The sequence below is a fragment of the Pristis pectinata genome, chromosome X (genome assembly GCF_009764475.1).
Source record: "Pristis pectinata isolate sPriPec2 chromosome X, sPriPec2.1.pri, whole genome shotgun sequence".
Classification (NCBI taxonomy): Eukaryota; Metazoa; Chordata; class Chondrichthyes; order Rhinopristiformes; family Pristidae; genus Pristis; species Pristis pectinata.
In genome coordinates, this window is record NC_067450.1 from 8,783,094 (window position 1) to 8,801,486 (window position 18,393).

The 18,393-nt window shown below is 42.9% G+C and overlaps 2 protein-coding genes across 2 annotated transcripts in view; both read left to right on the plus strand.

Moving 5' to 3' along the window:
* The window catches only part of bloc1s1 (biogenesis of lysosomal organelles complex-1, subunit 1), a 72,716-nt gene extending 67,907 nt beyond the window's left edge, over positions 1-4,809 (plus strand). The window contains exon 4 of the mRNA XM_052009660.1: positions 4,126-4,809. Coding sequence (XP_051865620.1) covers positions 4,126-4,233 — 108 coding nt within the window. The 3' untranslated portion in view covers positions 4,234-4,809. The remainder of the gene's footprint in view (positions 1-4,125) is intronic.
* A 7,921-nt stretch (positions 4,810-12,730) lies between these two features.
* Positions 12,731-18,393, plus strand: part of rdh5 (retinol dehydrogenase 5 (11-cis/9-cis)) — a 38,657-nt gene continuing 32,994 nt past the window's right edge. The window contains exon 1 of the mRNA XM_052009691.1: positions 12,731-12,872. The gene's annotated coding sequence lies outside the window, so the exon portion shown is untranslated. The remainder of the gene's footprint in view (positions 12,873-18,393) is intronic.

Sequence of the window (18,393 nt, forward strand, 5' to 3'; positions counted from 1 at the left end):
CTATGTACTTGGGCCCTGGAGTAGAAATCCACTGCTTTCTGGTTTCAAAAAGGCCAGTTTTAACTAGCGGCAGTATGGTGCAGTGCAGGAAAGAACCCCCAAGGAGGGTTTCGGCTCAAGTCCTTGGGCATTTTATGACCAGAGCTCCAGAGACCATCTGTAATGAAAATTATTTTAAAATTCCTTCTTTGTTCTTCTAATTCAGCAGCAAGAGGTGCTCGCAAACAAAAGAGGCAATTGTACATGCGTTAAAGGTTACAAAAACTACTTTATTAGAATTATATAAGAACTACTTATTAACAACTTCAAAAAAAACTACAGAAGGATAGAATACAAAGAATACTTATCAACCACTCAGTGAACTGATCTACACAGTGCTGGAGGGAAGCCCAGCTGCTTCTGCTGTTCTCTCTCTGTAAGTCTGCCACTCAGGTCTGGTCACGACTCCAGCCTAAAGCGAGGGTACCCCTGCCCTTTTTTTTATGTACTCTTAAAACCCCTTATCCTAGGACTTCAGAATCAGATTCTGATTTCCACGGTTCTGGGTGGCACTTACTTATCTCTGTGCCCTTTCAGCGTAGACACAATTTAAAAACAGACAACATGTTTTGGAGTAAAACACGTTTTCCACCATTATCAAGCAGCCAATTTGTCCTTGCAGCTTGTAAACCTCTTAAGCAAGCACATAGCAGGGCGAGGGGAGGGAGAGGGAAGGAAAATGCCACAATGCATACAATGCAGCGCAAGACTAATCAATTATTTAGCATCCAGCCAGGGCAAGCAGATATAACAATCCATTTCAGAAGCTACTTTTCTATCCACACTTTTGCACACACTAAGGAGGAATCAAATATCACTTCTAGAAAATTTAATTCTCTCCTTACACCATATGTACCTGAAACCAGTTGGAGTGATGACAGGTAGGTCTTGTAAGGCAAGTAACATGTACTAGGTTGGGTATGTGAGCATGATGGAGACCCAACTGAACAGCTGTCAGAACAAAATTAACCCTGGGCAGGGTCTTTGGTCGAGGCTGGTGTTGGGAGGGAGAAGCCTGACGGACTGAGGAGATAAGGATTCTGAATTGGCCAAGGTCAAAATGTTATCTCTGAGCCAAGCTGACACAAGGAATCAAGCTCCACAAAAGATCTTGTTTCTGATGGGTGACCAGACTTCTGATCCTGTTTTCTTCCCATTGTTTGCCAAAGGGAAAGTGACTTTCCAATGTCATATCCACGACAGAATATGTTAACAGGCAATTTAGCCATGAAGGCACCACAGTAACTCTTAACCCAGTCTACATACACAAGCTAGTATAAATCTTCGTGAAATTGAAGAATTACTGGCAATAAAAGGGAATATAAAAACCTGCTGCCTAGAGATCCACCTTTGACCAGCCTGAGTGTTGGTTTAGATCAACATTGACACATCTTACCCTGACTTTTGAAGGCCAGATACAACATCCTGCTGTTACTACATAACACACATTCTAACCATAGATAATTTTCTTGGCACAGGTTCATTGATAACCCTATCAGGCCTTGGATCCATTTGACAAACTGATTTTTTTTAAATTCATTTTGCCAACTGGCAAATGGCTTTCTGAATCAAAGAGCTGCATGGAGTAGCCATGTGACCAGCACACAAGTAGCCCAAGGCTTGCTACTCAGGGTCATAACATACCCAAGCCAGCTGATTTATTCTGTATTAGTTCTGTCAGGCACACCCCTTCACAGTATGAATTGGATACATGCAACCAGCTCGCAAATTTCCTGTTATTGTCAAGTTCATCTGTAGTCTTCTTAAGGTTTTGATTGATTCACCATTGCATCTCAGCTTTGATATTCTGTCGCCAAAAATAGAAACCTTGTTAAAATGTAGGCACTTAGCATTTTTAAAAAAAGGTTTCAAATGCATGCCTGCCTCCCGTGGACTACTTGGTCAGCTGCAGAACCTGCTCTCTCTCCCAGTGTCCCACCTCTGTTAAAACTGGAGGTTGGAAGTAGGTTGGGGTAGTGTTTTGCTGGGGTAAAAGCTACTCCCTCATTTCCTCCCTCCCCCTCTCCCCCCCCCCCCTTTGTTTGAAGTGGTTATGAAGTTGAGGCTGAGAGGGTTGTAGATATAAGATTAAATGCAAGTGATTTGGGATCTAGAGAAGGAAAAAACATTTTGCAGAACTCCAAGGCTCTTTAAAGCTCTTTAAATGATTGAATCAGAGACCAGTTCTGCATCCAAGAAGATGCAGTTAGGATGGTTGAAGGCAAATGGAATAAAAGCGTGTGGCATTTGTTCATACAAACACAAGTGCCTAGAAATTCTAACATACCCTGAAGAGTATGGTACAACAGCATAAATGCCATGGGACAGTGAGCACTTTGATCGCCTTCCGTTCTCCAGGCTAGAGACTGGAAAACCTGCCAGAATTCATGTTCTTTAATTTAAAAAAAGAAGTGTATTCTCTAAATGGCAATGGAGTGCAGGGCACGGAAATGCAAAAGGATCTGGGTATCCCAGGGCTTGATTGGCAAAGGGCTAGTATGCAGATACAGCAAGTAATCAGAAAAGCCAACAATGTTGTTGTTTATGGCTAGGGGAATTGAATACAAAAGTAGGGAGGTTATGCTTGAATTATATGAGACCTAATCTTGTCCCTTATTCAGAAAGTTGAGGGTTCAAGATCTATTCTGGCATATAATGTTGGCTGATACTTTTCAGTGCAGCACTGAGGGAGGTTTGCAATGTTGGAGGTGCCGTCTTAATTGGTACTGTTTCCAGGCACTTCTATTTGTATGAACAAATGCCACCCATTCTGCTCTCTAAAGTGTCTGTAAAAGATCCCAAGGCTTCATTCTGAATAAGTGCAAGGAAGATCTCTCTGAGGTCCTAGGTCTGGTCAATGTTTACCCCTTTATCAACATTACTGAAATAAATATTGGCTCTTTGTTGAACCTTGGACAAATTGGCTGCTGCACTTGCGTACTTAACAAAAGTACTTGGCAGTCGAGTACTTTGGGACATCTTGCCAATGTGAAATGGTTTGTTTAAACGTAAGTGCCTCAACTCTCGTGTGCCATAAAGAGTGTGGTAGAATGGCAAAGATGTGATGGGACAATTGGTTATTTTCCTATTGCATCAAAATTCTAACTGAATCTTCAGTCATAAGAGACCCTGGGCTTGGATATTCTCAATTTGGTAAAAGTCCTGGCATGGTTGCAGAGGGACTCCTAGATCAGAAACCTACTGGCATTCTGCTGAGGCACTTTGGAGATCATCTCCTCAGTGTGCGTAGGGGCTGGCAGGAAGGGATCGGCACTTCACTTGTACATCAGTAACAGTGGTGAGGGAAAGGGAAGTGATCAAGTGTCGGGGGAGGGAGGAATCAGATCAGTGCTTGAGAAGTAGGGGAAGAAGCAAGGATGGTAACTTCACCATGTGCGGGTAAGGGAACAGAAACTTGAGGCGATTGCAGGGTTGGAGGAGGGATGCAAATTGGGAAGGTGTAGGAGCCTACTGGATATTGGAGGCAATTGGTGCGATGCATTTCATGGGGTTGGGGCAGTACCTCATTTACCTGCAGGCCTCCCCAGGTTGGGGCTGCAGGAGGCAGACTACATTATCCCACAAGTATCCAACCTTGGGTGCCCCAGGACAGCACAGACCAAGTTCCTCCACACTCCTCCAAAAGGAGCATTGCAACAGGGAATGAGATCATCCCTTGGACCACCAATGCAGAAATTGCATAAAGGTCACAAGTTTGCCTGGCGACAGGAAATGCCCTTTCAAACTTAATGAGTGATATGAAACAACCCAGGAATGGTCAATGTCATGCTTCACTCCAGAAGAAATCAATTTTCAATTGCAGAACACTGGAAAAAAACAGCACAATGCAATTGACAAAACCTTCCTTTTGGAAGGCTGGCATCTCTGGAGGATAGGCAAAAACTGCCTACATGAAAATGTCCTTATAACAGAGCTGTAAATGACAGCTGATTAAAGTTTCCATCAAGATAAAAAACCACACTTGGTTCTGCAAGGACAAAGGGCCATAGGTTAACAAACTGACGAGCAGCAAAGAGTCAGCAGCAAGCAGATATTGATCCTGCTGAAAACCTGTTTTCTTCTCAGGAAATTGGTGATGTGGAGAACTGGGCAAGAAGTATTGAGATGGACATGAGGACTATCGCCACTGCCCTAGAGTATGTCTATAAAGGGCAGCTACAACCGGCAACGTGATACATCATGCGCGAATCAAGAAATGGGCACTTTGTGAGGAAGAAACGGAATTGCCTTCAGAAGATAAAGCTGCCGTTCAAAACACAAGCTCTGTAAAACAAGATTTCCAACAGGAGGAATGCAGTAAGCCTGGAATGCCCTTCCTAATTCTAATGAAGATAAGAACTATAAAATATTCCTCCCACTGTGATGACTGTTAGCTACAATAATCTAGAAATGAATGCGCATATGCAAGACCCAATGCATTTGCTTTCCCAGGGTGTAATAGTCCCAAAAATAGAATGTGCACGTTAAGATATTAAATAAAATACCTGCAAACCTATTTCATATTTTACTGCAAAAATAATGTGTGCCTTTTCTAGTTGTTAGCAGCAAGTTTTGTTTCAAAATAAACACATCCATGAGTATCAGTGGTAGAAATATTCAGTGGAATGCTGCCCTTGTGAAAAGAAAATTATTACATTTTAATTGATTCCCTTTACAAGCCCTATCCTCGGCCAAACATTTTGCATCATGGGCTGCTGTGCTGTGTAATACTGCAATTGTTTGCCAAATAAAGGGTATTATTGCTTCTCATCACTGCGATTTATCTGTGGAATGATGCCAGTTGCCAGTAAGTAATTATTGTTTCTCTACCTTTTTGATTGCACTGTCATGTTGGCACATTCCTTGCCAGAACAGTCAATGTCGATGCTAATTCTTCCTGAAGTGCATTGGTGATAGATGTCCACATTCACCGGCTTGTCCTTTGCATCAGTTGCTTCTCCTTTCTGCGGGATATTACCTTTAATATCCAGCCTCTGCACTGATGGCCTTCTGTTTTCTGTTCTTGCTGGAGTACACTTCAGTCGCTTGGTTGTATTCCCTCATTACATTCGGACATTCCACAGAATTTGCAGTCCAACATAATATAAAAGCTTTTCTTTAAATAAACCAAATTCGATACAGAACCACAACTCTGCCCCACCCAGAAGTAAAAAGTGTTTTTACCAGCATTACTGATGCTTTCAAATGAACTATTAAAAACTTACCATTCTCTGTGCACATTTAATAAAGTAAGATGATGACTAAACCTTCAATTTAAATGACTTAATTTGTTAATTGTTGCATGTCATTTGGATCTTTTCGATTAGGCTGAATTTCAGAAGTAGAGTTCAATGTGTACACATTACTATGAAACATATGAAGCATGTTGAAGAAGAATTTCTACCCCATCAACCCTGGTCTGTGTGCAACATGTTTGGGAATGATCGTGTATTCCCAATGCAGTCACAAGAACCCAAGAAAACAGGAGCAGGAGTAGGCCACCAGGCTGCTCATGCCTGCCTGTCATTTAATATGACTTTGCTGATCTATGTTGGCCTCAACTCACTCAATCTATATCCTGTTGCAGAATCACAGTATCCTTATCACGACATACCATTCCACCTATTTTCGTATTATCGGCAAATTTGGAAAACTTGCATATTGTTCCTTCCTCCAGGTCATTAATGTAAATAGTGAACAATTGAGGGTCAAGAACTGATCCCTGTGGTACTCCACTAGTTACCTCCACCTAGTCTGCTAAGGACCCATTTATTCCAACTCTGTTTTCTATGAGACAACAAGTTTTCAACCCATTCTAACACACTTTCTCCAATACCGTGGGCATTTAATTAATGCACCAACCTTTTATGTGTCACTTTGTCAAATGCCTTTTGGAAATCTAAATATGCTACATCTACAGGTTCCCCCCTATTGACTCCCTCCATTACATTCTCAAAGAATTCGAGCAAATCTGTCAAACATGATTTCCCGTTCGTAAAACCACGTTCACTAGGTTTGATTATATTCAGCTTTCCTAAATGATTAGCTACTTCCTCTTTGATTATTGACTCTAGCATCTTGCCAATAATAGCTGTTAAACTAATCGGCCTGTAGTTCCCTGTCTTCTGCCTTCCTCCATTTTTGAACAAGGGGGTCACATTGACTGTATTCCAATCTCCTGTACTCTCCCAGAGTTGTGAGAAATTTCAACCAATGGGTCCACTATCTCTGCAGCCACTTTCTCTAAAACCCTAGCATGCAGTCCATCAGGTCCTGGTGACTTGCTTGCCTTTAGCTCCCACCCCACCCCCAAAGTTTCTCCAATACCTTATCACTTGTAATTGGGACTTTTGTAAGTTCTAGCATGTTATTTGAAATTAGCCCAGCTGATACCTTCAGGATATGGTGAAGTCTGAATCAAAATTTGTGTTTAACGTATCTGCCATTTATTTTTTTTCTGTTATTAATTCACCACTTTCATGCTCTAAAGACCCCATATTTACCTTAGCCACCCTCTTCGTATTTACATATCCATAGAGACTTTTACTCTTCTTATACTACATGCAAGTTTTCTCTCAAGATTTATTCTCTCCCTTCTTATGAGCTTAAATGCTGTTTATTCACCATTTGCATTTGGGTTAAGTCTAACTCCGGATGAAAGTTTTTCTAGTCTGCTGGCTGTAAGCATCCATTGAAAAAACATTTTGGGTGTTTTCAATGCAGATCTCTTCCAGTATAAGCCGATTAAGATAGCACTGAACTGAGAATCTAGAAGGAATACAGTACACAACTCTTCAATAATAGTAAATGTTAGTATTAATTAACTTCCTCTTTTCTGGTCATTCCTATAATGCAGAATATCCTGGCAGACAAGTAGTTGAAACAAAAACCAGCAGGCATTGGAAATCTAAAATAAAAACAGAAAATGCTGGATGTGAGTTGCCTGTGTGGCCCAAAGGAAATATTTGTATATTTCTGTTTCATTTGTTAATTTAAATTTCAAGCAAAATAGTTTTAGGTAGCCGATTTTCTCACAGGTGTTTATTGGTGTCGTAACTTTGAGAGGCAGTTGATTGTGTCTCTGTGAGACCAGGATCATCCAGCTCTATGGCTACATGGATTATGTAAAATAGAACCTGCTTTCAGGTTTTTAATCAAGAAGCAAAGAAACCACAGCATAAAAAGCAGGGACACTCTGTAACTAGCAATATCTACTCAATCCCCTTTTTTTTATTGTTCTTTTTTCTATTTTTTTCAAATACTTATCTAGTCTTATTTTAAATGGTAGTCCCTGGTTCAATACAGTTTATAGAAAGCATTCCATGTCATAGTCACAGAGCTGTACAGCACTGGAAAAGGCTCTTCGGCCCAACACGTCCATGCTGACCTTTTGGCCCATCTACACTAATCCCATTTGCCCACATTAGGTCCCTATCCTTCGATGCCTTACCAATTTAAGTGCTTGTCTAAATCTCTCTTGGATCTCTCTTAAATCTCTCTTAGACACAGTGATTGTATCTGACTGCACCATCTGCTCTGGTAGCTCATTCCAGATTTCAACCAGATGTATTAAAAAAAAACTTTCCCCTCAAATCTAAAACTCCTTCCTTTCACCTTAAACCTATACCCTCATGCTTTTGATGCACCTACCGGGGGGGGGGGGGGGGGGGGAAGAAGATTTTGACTACCCATCTATGCCTCTTTTTTTTATATACAGTCTTCTTCACTCAAGAGAAAACAAACACAGATTACCTAATCTCTCGCCATAACTAAAGGCCTCCAATACAGGCAAGATCCTGATGAATCTCCTCTGCACTTTCTTGTGCAACTGCATCCTTCGTCTCGTGTGATGACCAGAACTGTACATAGTACTCGAAGTGCGGTCTCACCAGGGTTTTGTAAAGTTGCAACGTAACATCCCAACTTTTATATTCTCTGTTCTGATTTATGAAGACGAGCATGCCATATGCCTTCTTCACTACCCTATCTACCTGCATTGCCACCTTCAGAGAAGTATGGACTTGGACCCTTGGGTCTTTCATCAGCACTCCTTAGTGCCCTACCATTTACTGTATATGTCCTATCCCTATCTGATTTCCCAAAATGCATCACCTCACCCTTATCAGGATTAAACTCCCATCTGCCAACGCTCCACCCAACTTTCTATCTGATCTGAGATGCAGTGGGAGTGGAGGGAGTGGAATTTATAAACATAAAAACACTGAAAATAGGAGCTGAAGTAGGCCACTTGGCCCTTCAAGCCTGTTCTAGCATTCAATACAATCATGCCTGATCCTCTATGTCAATAGTATATTCCCACTCTCTCCCCATAGTCTTTGATATCTTGTGTGTCTGGAGCTCTATCTACCTCCTCCTTAAATATATTCAGCAATCTGGCATCCACTGCCTTCTGTGATGGAGAATTTCACAGGTTCACCACTTTAGTTCTCCATCTCACTCCGACCTAGAGGTCTGTGGGCTCCTGCACTGTTACCATGAGACCCAACGCAAGCTTGAGGAACAGCACTTCATCTTCCATCTGGGCACCTTGCAGCCTTCTGGACTCAGTCGTGAATTCTACAACTTCAGGTAAGTTGATTTCTCTGTCTGTATCAGTTGTCCATCTGTGGGTTTTTTTTCATTTTTCTCTGGGAATGGAGGACATGCCCAGCCTGACCTGCCTGGTACGTCTTCCTGCTCTGCATTTCACAACTCCCACATTCCTCTATTTTCTCACTCCCTCACTGCTCCCATTCACTCATTGACCAGACAACCTTGTTTACAGTTTATCCCCATGGTCACCCTGGTTTCACCCTATCAGAGACACTCCCTACCCCACCCTCCCTGCAGCCTCACAAGCTTCTTTTGTCTCCTCTTCAGTTCTGACAAAGTGTCTTCAACCTGAAACGTTAACTGTTTCTCTTCCCACAGATGCGGTCAGACCAACATTTTCTGCTTTTGCTGTATCTTAAATGCGTCTTGTGTTGTAATCCCTTTAAGCACAGAGTTCCAGTCCTCAACAGACTGCCTGTAATCCAGCCAGTGCTGATGAAGGGTCTCGGCCCGAAACGTCGAATGTTTATTTCCCTCCACAAATGTTGGCTGACCCGCTGAGTTCCTCCAGCGTTTCGTGTGTGTTGCCTTCACTCCAGGAAAAATTTTTAACTTGCATCTTATCTCACTGCACTAACACAGGAAGCTCCCATAAGCAGAAAGGGCGAATAACTAATTATGTGCAATTTGAGATCTGACTGTGACAACTTAACCTTTCTGCAAAGATTTCCTGATGGAATCTTTTCCATTTGTCCAAACCAGGAGACAGGAGCTTAATATTTCATGTAACATATCAGCACTGCAAACAAAGCAGCACTCCCTCACTGTTGCAGGGATGTGAGTAAATTATCTGTTGAAGTTCTGCCGTGGAGTTTGGACCTGTAACCTTCAATTTAAAGGTAAGATTTCTGCCAACTGAGCAAACCTGCAGTGCTAAGGCAAGTGTGGGGCAGTCTCCTACATGAATGAGACCTGAATAATTAGTGCGGATGAGGGAGGATCTCATTGAAACCTACCGGATGCTGAAAGGCCTGGATAGAGTGGACGTGCAGAGGATGTTTCCATCAGTAGCAGAGTCCAGGATCCGAGGGCACGGCCTCAGAATAAAGGGACGTCCCTCTAAACCTGAGATGAGGAGGAATTTCTTCAGCCAGAGGGTGGTGAATCTGTGGAATTCATTGCCACAGACGGCTGTGGAGGCCAAGTCATTGGGTGTATTTCAGGCAGGGGTTGATAGGTTCTTGATTGATAAGGGGGTTAAGGGTTACATGGAGAAGGCAGGAGAATGGACTTGAAAAAAATTCGCTATGATTGAATGGCAGAGCAGACTCGATGGGCTGAATGGCCTAATTCAGCTCCTATATTTTATGGTCTTATGAAACATTTTACCCCCTGTTTTAAGTAGTTCTTTTAACTTTAAAGAACCCTTTTTGTTTGCTGTTTTATCACAATGCCATTGTTTACCCAAATATGGATTATAGTTAGCGCAATTGCAAATGTTTATACTTTGCATCACAAAGTACTTTTTACAAGAGTTATCAAACAAAAAATTTGACACGTGTGCCGGGGCATTTGATCAAAAGTTTGGTGAACAAGGTCGCAATCTTGTTCAAGTTTGGTTCAAAGGAGCATGGAAAGCAGTTTTTATTTTGAAAGAGGGAGACCACTGGGTAGTTTAGTGCATGTGATACTGAACTGCGGAGACCAAGAAGGGCCCTGGGTCATTCATTGGGTTTGTGATGAGTTATCTAACCTCAAACTGGATGGGGGTGGAGATGTCACAATTGGTCTTGCTGGTTTTGGGGCCCCCAGGAGTAAATTATCAGCACCTGGAATCAATATTCCACTGGCTGCTGATGAACAGAGGATGTTAGATGATAAAATCAGGCTCTGCTGTCATATCTGCTGTGGTCAGATAGGCAGTTGACGCTCACTGGTACGTGAGGAATAACAACTTGGATGAAATAAATAAAACAACTGATGCCCTTGGAGCCCTTTGAGAAGTCAGCATCTTCAGCTTTACTTCCTTTACATCCTTTTTACTCCCTTTTTATTCCCTTTGCACTCACGACTGCATGGCCAGATTCTGCTCTAACTCTTCAGCTCTAAAGTTTGCAGATGATACCACCGTAGCGGGCTGTATCTCAAATAACAATGAATCGGGGTACAGGAAGGAGATAGCTTAGTGACATGGTGTCATGACAACAACCTTACCCTCAATGTAAGCAAAACAAAAGAGGTGGTCATTGACTTCAGGAAGGGACATACACTCGTCTACATCAATGGTGCTGAGGTCAAGAGGGTTGAGAGCTTCAAGTTCCTAGGAGTGACATCACCAACAGCCTGTCCTGGTCCAACCATGTAGACGCCACGGCTAAGAAAGCTCACCAGCACCTCTACTTCCTCAGGAGGCTAAAGAAATTTGGAATGGCCCTGTCGACCCCTCACCAATTTTTATCAATCCACCACAGAAAGCATCCTATCTAGATGCATCATGGCTTGGTATGGCAACTGCTCTGCCTGTGACTGCAAGAAACTGCAGAGGGTTATGGACACAGCTCAGCACATCATGGAAACCCGCCTCCCCTCCATGGACTCTGTCTATATCTCTCGCTGCCTCAGTGAAACAGCCAGCATAATCAAAGACCCCACCCACCTCGGACATTCTCTCTTCTGCTCCCCCCCACCCCCCCCCCCCCCCCCAATCGTGCAGGAGATGCAAAAGCCTGAAAGCACGTACCATTAGGCTCAAGGACAGCTTCTATCCCGCTGTTATAAGACTGTTGAATGGTTCCCTGGTATAAGTCTTGACTTCACAGTCTACCTCGTAATGACCTTGCATCTTATTGTCAACCTGCACTGCACTTTCTCTGTAACTGTAACATTTTATTCTGCGTTCTGTTTACCTTGTACTACCTCAATGCGCTGTGTAATGAATTGATCTGTATAAACGGTATGCAAGACCAGCTTTTCACTGTACCTTGGTACAAGTGACAATAATAAACCAATTCCAATTCCAGCTGAGGGAGAAACTCTCTCTTTCCCTTTTCCCTCCTCACTGTGAACCATTGGGCGTACCAATTACGAATCTTGATTCCAATGTTTGTAGTGGCTAGTGTTGTACTCTAATTAGTGAAGGAAGTTATTTCTTTGGATAGGGGGTGGCAAGTTCCTCTGAATTGCGTCTCCTTTAACATCAATTTGTTTTTCACTGAATCTCACAGAACTGACGAGGAAAGACCTTCCTTTTAATTCCCTCCTGGAGCCGCATGGAAACCTGACATTAAAGGTCAGGAAGTCTCCTGAATGCCTTTCGTCTGACAGCAAATAGCTGCATTGAATCAGCGGAGATTAGCATCCCTATGGACTGGTGGTTTAAAGGAAGCTTTCTGCTATTAGGTAGGGGAGCTTTGTTTCAGAACAAAATACTTGGCAGTAAATAACCAAAAAGGCGGATGCAAGAATGACCTTATTCACCATCCTGTGCACATGCACACACACACACACCAAGTTCCTCTTTCACACTGAAAATACAGAATGGTTGCCAATATTGCCTTGATTGAAATATCATCATTCAACTTTATCTGGCTGATGGAACGTAAGTGAATAAATATTTCTCCGCGGGATGAGCAGGAAGACCAAGTGTACCAGCTGTCAAACTGAAGAGCGCATGTGTTTCCTCCCAAGCTAGAACCCTATCCTTTGGATCTCCTGAATATAGATCTCCATGGATGCAATGGGCCAATGGTTCTTTGTACCTCAACACAATAATTCTATTTAATTATCAACATTCAGTAAATGAGATTTCATGCTGTCTGAAGTGTTTTCGTTTCAGCATTTAAGTTATTTCTCTCCAAATCGACATCAACTTTGCATTGTCAGACAAAGGACTCAGCTCCGTCCTTCTTAGCACTCCCACCCCACATTGCCTCTCCCACTCCACTTCAGTGTAACATTGAGCAGAAGAGCAAAGATTTGATTCCTGCTCTGTGTTGAATTAGCTCATCCCAACTGTGACAGTCAATGCTAACAGTTTGTGGTACTATACAGTCTCCCACTCCCTTCTAACATGTTGCCATAACTGTTATGTTTCTTCTTTTCAGGACAGCTTGAGGCCTTTAAAACTTACCTGGGATTCACAGTAGCAACAGAGAGTAAAGCTGCAGCCTCGCGCCTCCAGAGACCTGGGTTCAACCTTGTGGAGTTTGCACGTTCTCCCTGTGATCATGTGGGTTTCTTCCGGGTGCTCTGGTTTCCTCCCACATTCCATAGACATGCAGGTCAGTGGTTTAATTGTCTGCTGTAAATTGCCCCTAGTGTGTAAGTGAGTGGTAGAATCTAGAGAATTGGTGGGAATGTGGGAGAATGAAATGGGATTAGTTTAAATGAATGCTTGATGGTCAGTGCAGACTCGATGGGCCGAAGGGCCTGTTTCTGTGCTGTAGTACTCTATGATTCTAGATTTAGTTTCCTCTCATTTTCATATTTTACTGAACCACTGAATTTCCTGAAATTTAAGGTGTGCTTGTATGAGAATACACAAGTATGTTTTTTTTTGGAGGGGTGGGATTTAGAATCAGAAGGGGCAAGTTCCTGAGCATGGCATCTGGCTCAGCAGCGCCACTAACTGACAGTTAATGATTATTGCCGTTATTTGCTTGATGATATTTATGATCATTTTCTATTTTAAAATTGTAAACTTTTGTAAAGAGATGTGATCCATTGTATTTGTGAACTCCATATTTTGTATTGTTTTGAAAACATTGTAAGAACAATAAATTGTGAAGGATGTAAAAGAGCAACCAGGATTTGCAGTGCTGATTACAACCCTTGCTGAAAAGTGTACATGGAAGATGTTGGGTGAAAGTGGGATCTAATTTAGCAATTATATCCCTCATGAACCAATAGCTTGTCAATACTAACTGTGTGTTAGATTCAAGTATTGTTAATCAGTTTGATACAGGCTCAAGACTGAGGAGAGAAAGAGATGTCTGATTAATAACCTTTATAAACACAAACCCAGTATGTTATAGGACTTGTGAGCTGACATTACTGCTAATAATTATCTGACTGGAGCTCATGAGCTGTCATCCAACCACTTACAAGTAGTTGAGAATTTTTAAGTGTGCTACATGGTTAAGGGATCATACTAGTTCCTAAGTGCATCCTTGATGTATGTGATTAGTGCATAAATGCACAGGGTTAATATATAACCTTGTTCATCTTTTTCCACCCCACCCCACTGCATGTGCTCATTAACAATACTATTTGTATATTCTTCTCCAACCATTGCACGTGCATAATCAATGAAGGTTGACAGTTGGAACTTTTGCATCGTTATCTCTGGATATTTATTACATTCAGAGTTATTCTTCATTCACAATCCTCACCTCTTACCAAAAATTAATGTTATTCTTTTAAACTGAATCACATTCCAGACACAAAAATACAAGTTAACCTTTACCACTATCCTCCTCCTTAGAAGGCAATCCCTTGGAATGGAGGATAATTCGTTTCCACTCTGCGTTTTTCATGTCTTCACACAGCCCCACACCTTAGGAGGCCATTCGGCCCATTGAGTCAATGCCAGCTCTTAAAGCAATCCCATCTGTCCCATTCCCCCACTTATTTCCCTCTAATGTATTCTCGTTCACATGCTCATCAGTTCTCCCACCCACTTGCACTGGGGAAAATTTGTACCATCCAATTAACCCACCAACCCGCACATCTCTGGGATGTGGGAGGAAACCGGAGCACCCGGGGGGACCCACACAGTCACAGGGAGAACGTGCAAACTCCACACACAGACAGCACCCGAGGTTGGGATCGAACCCTGGTTTCTGGCACTGTCAGGCAGCAACTCTACCTGCTGCACCACTGTGCCACCCGATGACCCACAGACTCTTCCACAAACTGGGCAGGAGGTGGCTGATGGGACGGGTGGAAGGGCGGTTTGTGAGATGGCGCTCTCCTTGCATGTGTGCTCCCGATGCCTGGACTCAAGGTTCCCAGTCCCATCTCGAATACTCCTCCTCCATTTTGAGCGGGCATGGGTCAGAGATTCCCAGGAGTCAGTGGGAAAGTTGCATTTCTTAAGGAGGCTTTGAGTACATTGTTGAATCTTTTCCTCTGTCTACCCGATAATCTCACAGCCTACCCATATGTCTGACTATCTCATCCAGTCAACTGATACTTACACAGGAGTTGGTTATTACATTTGAGCTTTTTAGTTTTGGTTATTACCTTTTGAACTATCTAATTAACAGCAAGAGGGTTTTTATGAGTGGATCTGGTGGATAGGTTACTTTCAGACTTTCGAAAGACATGAGTTATTTCACTAACAGTAGCTGGGAAGTTTAAATTCAGTTAATTAAATAATCTGGCTATTTAAAAAAAAATCACTTGTCTTGCTGGTGAATCTAGCTACTTCACATTCTCCTTCAGGGAAGGAGGTCTTCCACCTTTACCTGCCAGTATGCGACTCTTAACTGAAATTACCTGGCAAGCCACACAGTTGTATCAAAATTGTTATGTTGAAGCACAATAAGATGAAACCAAGATACAAGAGATTCTGCAGATATGCAAATGCAAAAAGTGCTGGAGGAACTCAGCAGGTCAGGCAGCATCTATGGAGGGAAATAAACTGTCAAAGTTTCGGGCCAAGACCCTTCATCAAGAAACCAATTTTACAACCCACTGATGACCCAGGCACTGGATTCAGACATGGTAGATTCATTTTCACCCAGTCAACTTTGCAAAAATCCTCCTCACAAAAATCTGGGACTGGTGTCTAAATTGGGAGAACTGTCCTGCAGACGTGGCTGTTGTCGTGACTGTGAACTGAGTCACTGGAGAGACACTGAAGCTGGTTGATAAAGGTCTTTATTCATCACAACAAGTAGGCATCCACCTGGAAACCCTCTCAGTAGAGTCTCCCATAAAGTACATCACCTTTTTTGTACTCTTAAGAACAAAGGTAACAGCAGGTGATTCAGTGCAATTTCAATAACTACAATGACATTGTTTACTTCAATATTTTGAGTCTGACAGTGCTTCCATTGAGTTACACATCTACAATGGGAGATACCTTTGTATGTTCAAACACCTTTTCTGAGGCAAAGTAATTCACACAGATGGTCTAAAACCTTCTCAGGACAGAGAACCCAGACACCCAAAATTAATGCTGTGAGGGCTGACTCTCTGAGTGCACAAATATCCCAACTATTGATAGATCAAGTATGCCTGTGACCATGTTTGATGTGCTAAGTGACGATATCAGTCTGGTCTGCAAAATAACTGAAGGTCTGGTTTGATGTGGGCCAATTAACATAGCCCTATTGTCTTGCTGATCTGGCTGATGCATAGTAGTACATCTCATGGTCACTTCACTTTACAAACCATATCTCTTGAGCAGTCAGCCCCTTGCTGTGGGCTAGTAACCTGTGCTCTGTAGACAGTACTGTTTGTTTACAAAGCTGTCCTTTTAATTTCAAACTGATTACTGCTTGCAATGTACATTTGAACTGAAGACTGGCTCTCGTTTGAATTGATTCCTGATATAATTCACATAATTCCATAGCTCCTGTAATTCCTGACAGTCCTACTCACAGACAACTTGCTGGACTCCTCCGTCACAATCCCTGGGCAAGTCCTGTCCTACCAGCAAGACAACCCCACCAACACTTACTGCAGATTCTATGTACTCTTCTGACATCAAACTGAGAATAACTGGGTCCTTCTCAGCTTGCCAAGCTGTGACTAATGGAGTACTGCAGGGACCAGTGCTTGGGCCCCAGCTATTCACAACCTATATCAATGATTTGGTTGAGGGGAACCAAATGTCATATTTCCAAGTTTTCTGATGATACCAAACTAGATGAGATTTTGAGTGGGGGGGGGGGGTGGTGGGTGGAGATGTTAAGAGTCTTTAAGGGGAAATGGACAAGCTAAGCAAGTGGGGGAGAACATGACAAATGGAATATAATCTGGAAAAGTGTGAGGTTAACCGTTTTGCACAAAGCAGAAAAGGAGATTTTTTTAAATGGTGACAGATTGGGTAATGTTGACATTCAAAGAATTCATGGAACACTGCCACCTGCAGGTTCCCTTCCAAGTTGTGCACCGTTCCTTCACCGTCATTGGGTCTAAGTCCTGGAACTCCCTCCCCAACAGCACCGTGGGAGCACCTTCACCAGAGGGACTGCAGCAGTTTAAGAAGGCAGCTCAGCCCCTACTTTCTTAAAGTTAATTCGGGATGGACAATAAATGTTGGCCTCTCCAGTGATGCCTGTCTCGTGGAAATGAATTAAAAAAGCTCTCTCTCCTCCTCCTTCAAGAAGCTACTTAAAGTGTTACCTCTTTCTCAGCGTATGCAGCATGGAAACAGACCCTTCGGCCCAACCCACCCATACAGACCAAGTTGCCTACCTGAGCTAGTCCCACTTGCCTGCGTTTGATCCCTATCCCTCTTAATCTTTTCTGTCCATGTACCCGTCTAAGTGTCGTTTAAATGTCACCTAGATCCATCTATCACCTGCCAGCTCTTGCTCCACCCCTTCCCTCCACCCTTTTATTACCAGCTACCTCCCCTCCAGATGAAGAGTCTCAACCTGAAACGTCGACTGTCCATTTCCCCCCACAGATGCTGCCTGACCCGCTGAGTTCCTCCAGCATTTTGTGTGTTGCTCCAGATTCCAGCATCTGCAGCCTCTTGTGTCTCTGTCATTTAATGTTTGCTCACTGAATCCTAATATCTCCCGCTGTGGCTCGATGTCACATCTTCTTTGACAATGCTTCCGTGAAATGCTTTGGGATATATCACCACGTTAAAGGTGCTATATAAATGCGACTTTGTTTTGGGTCAGAAATAAGTACGTACTTTTGGTTGATTGCACCCCCTGGTGGGGTTAGGCCAGGTTGCAGTTAGTTGTCCCATCATCCCGACCCCAGCTGGCATCAGCTAACTCTCCAGATCAGACCTGAAACCCTGGCACCTTCTTGCTTGAAATATTTCTTGTCTGTGTGGAGGCTCAGGCAAAACACTGCTACACCTCCGCTAACATTGTCGTCAAGTCATTCGTTAGGACCTGTGGCATTGATAGGGGTTGGTTCAGCTGGTTTGCTTCCCTGAGGGGCAACACTGATTCATTTGACCTGATGACACATTTTCTGAATTCAGGAACTTCCTGTGGAAGCAACTTTGTGCATCACTGACATTTCAAAGCCACCTTTTATTTTTGCCAGTCTTCCCGGATAAAGTCAACATTTAACAATTTGAGTTGGCACTTCAGGAGATGAGAGTGGAGAAAATGTGCAGGATAGAAAAGAAATGGTAAAGGCCTAATATGAAAGTGGCAGCTCTAGCAGAGGCAGGGGTTGAGGACAAGTACATTGATGTTGCCAACCACCCAGTGTAGTTCCTCGCCAAAGCTGGAAAGGTAATGTGCCTGAGCCAGTTGGTAACTTAAATTTCCAACCCTAATTGCATTTCTTTGCATTTCTGGTTTTATCCTTGTAATTCTCCAGTGTCTTCATGTACCATTTATGATATGACAACCAGAGCTGTATGCAGTCCCCCGAGTGTGGTCTAAACAAGGTTCAATACAGATTTACACACAAAGTGCTGGAGGAACTCAGCGGGTCAGGCAGCATCCGTGGAGGGAAACGGACAGTCGACATTTCAGGTTGAGACCCTTCATCTGATCTGGTCCAGATGAAGGGTCTCAAACTGAAACGTTGACTGTTTATTTCCCTCCATAGATGCTGCCTGACCCGCTGAGTTTCTCCAGCATTTTGTGTGTT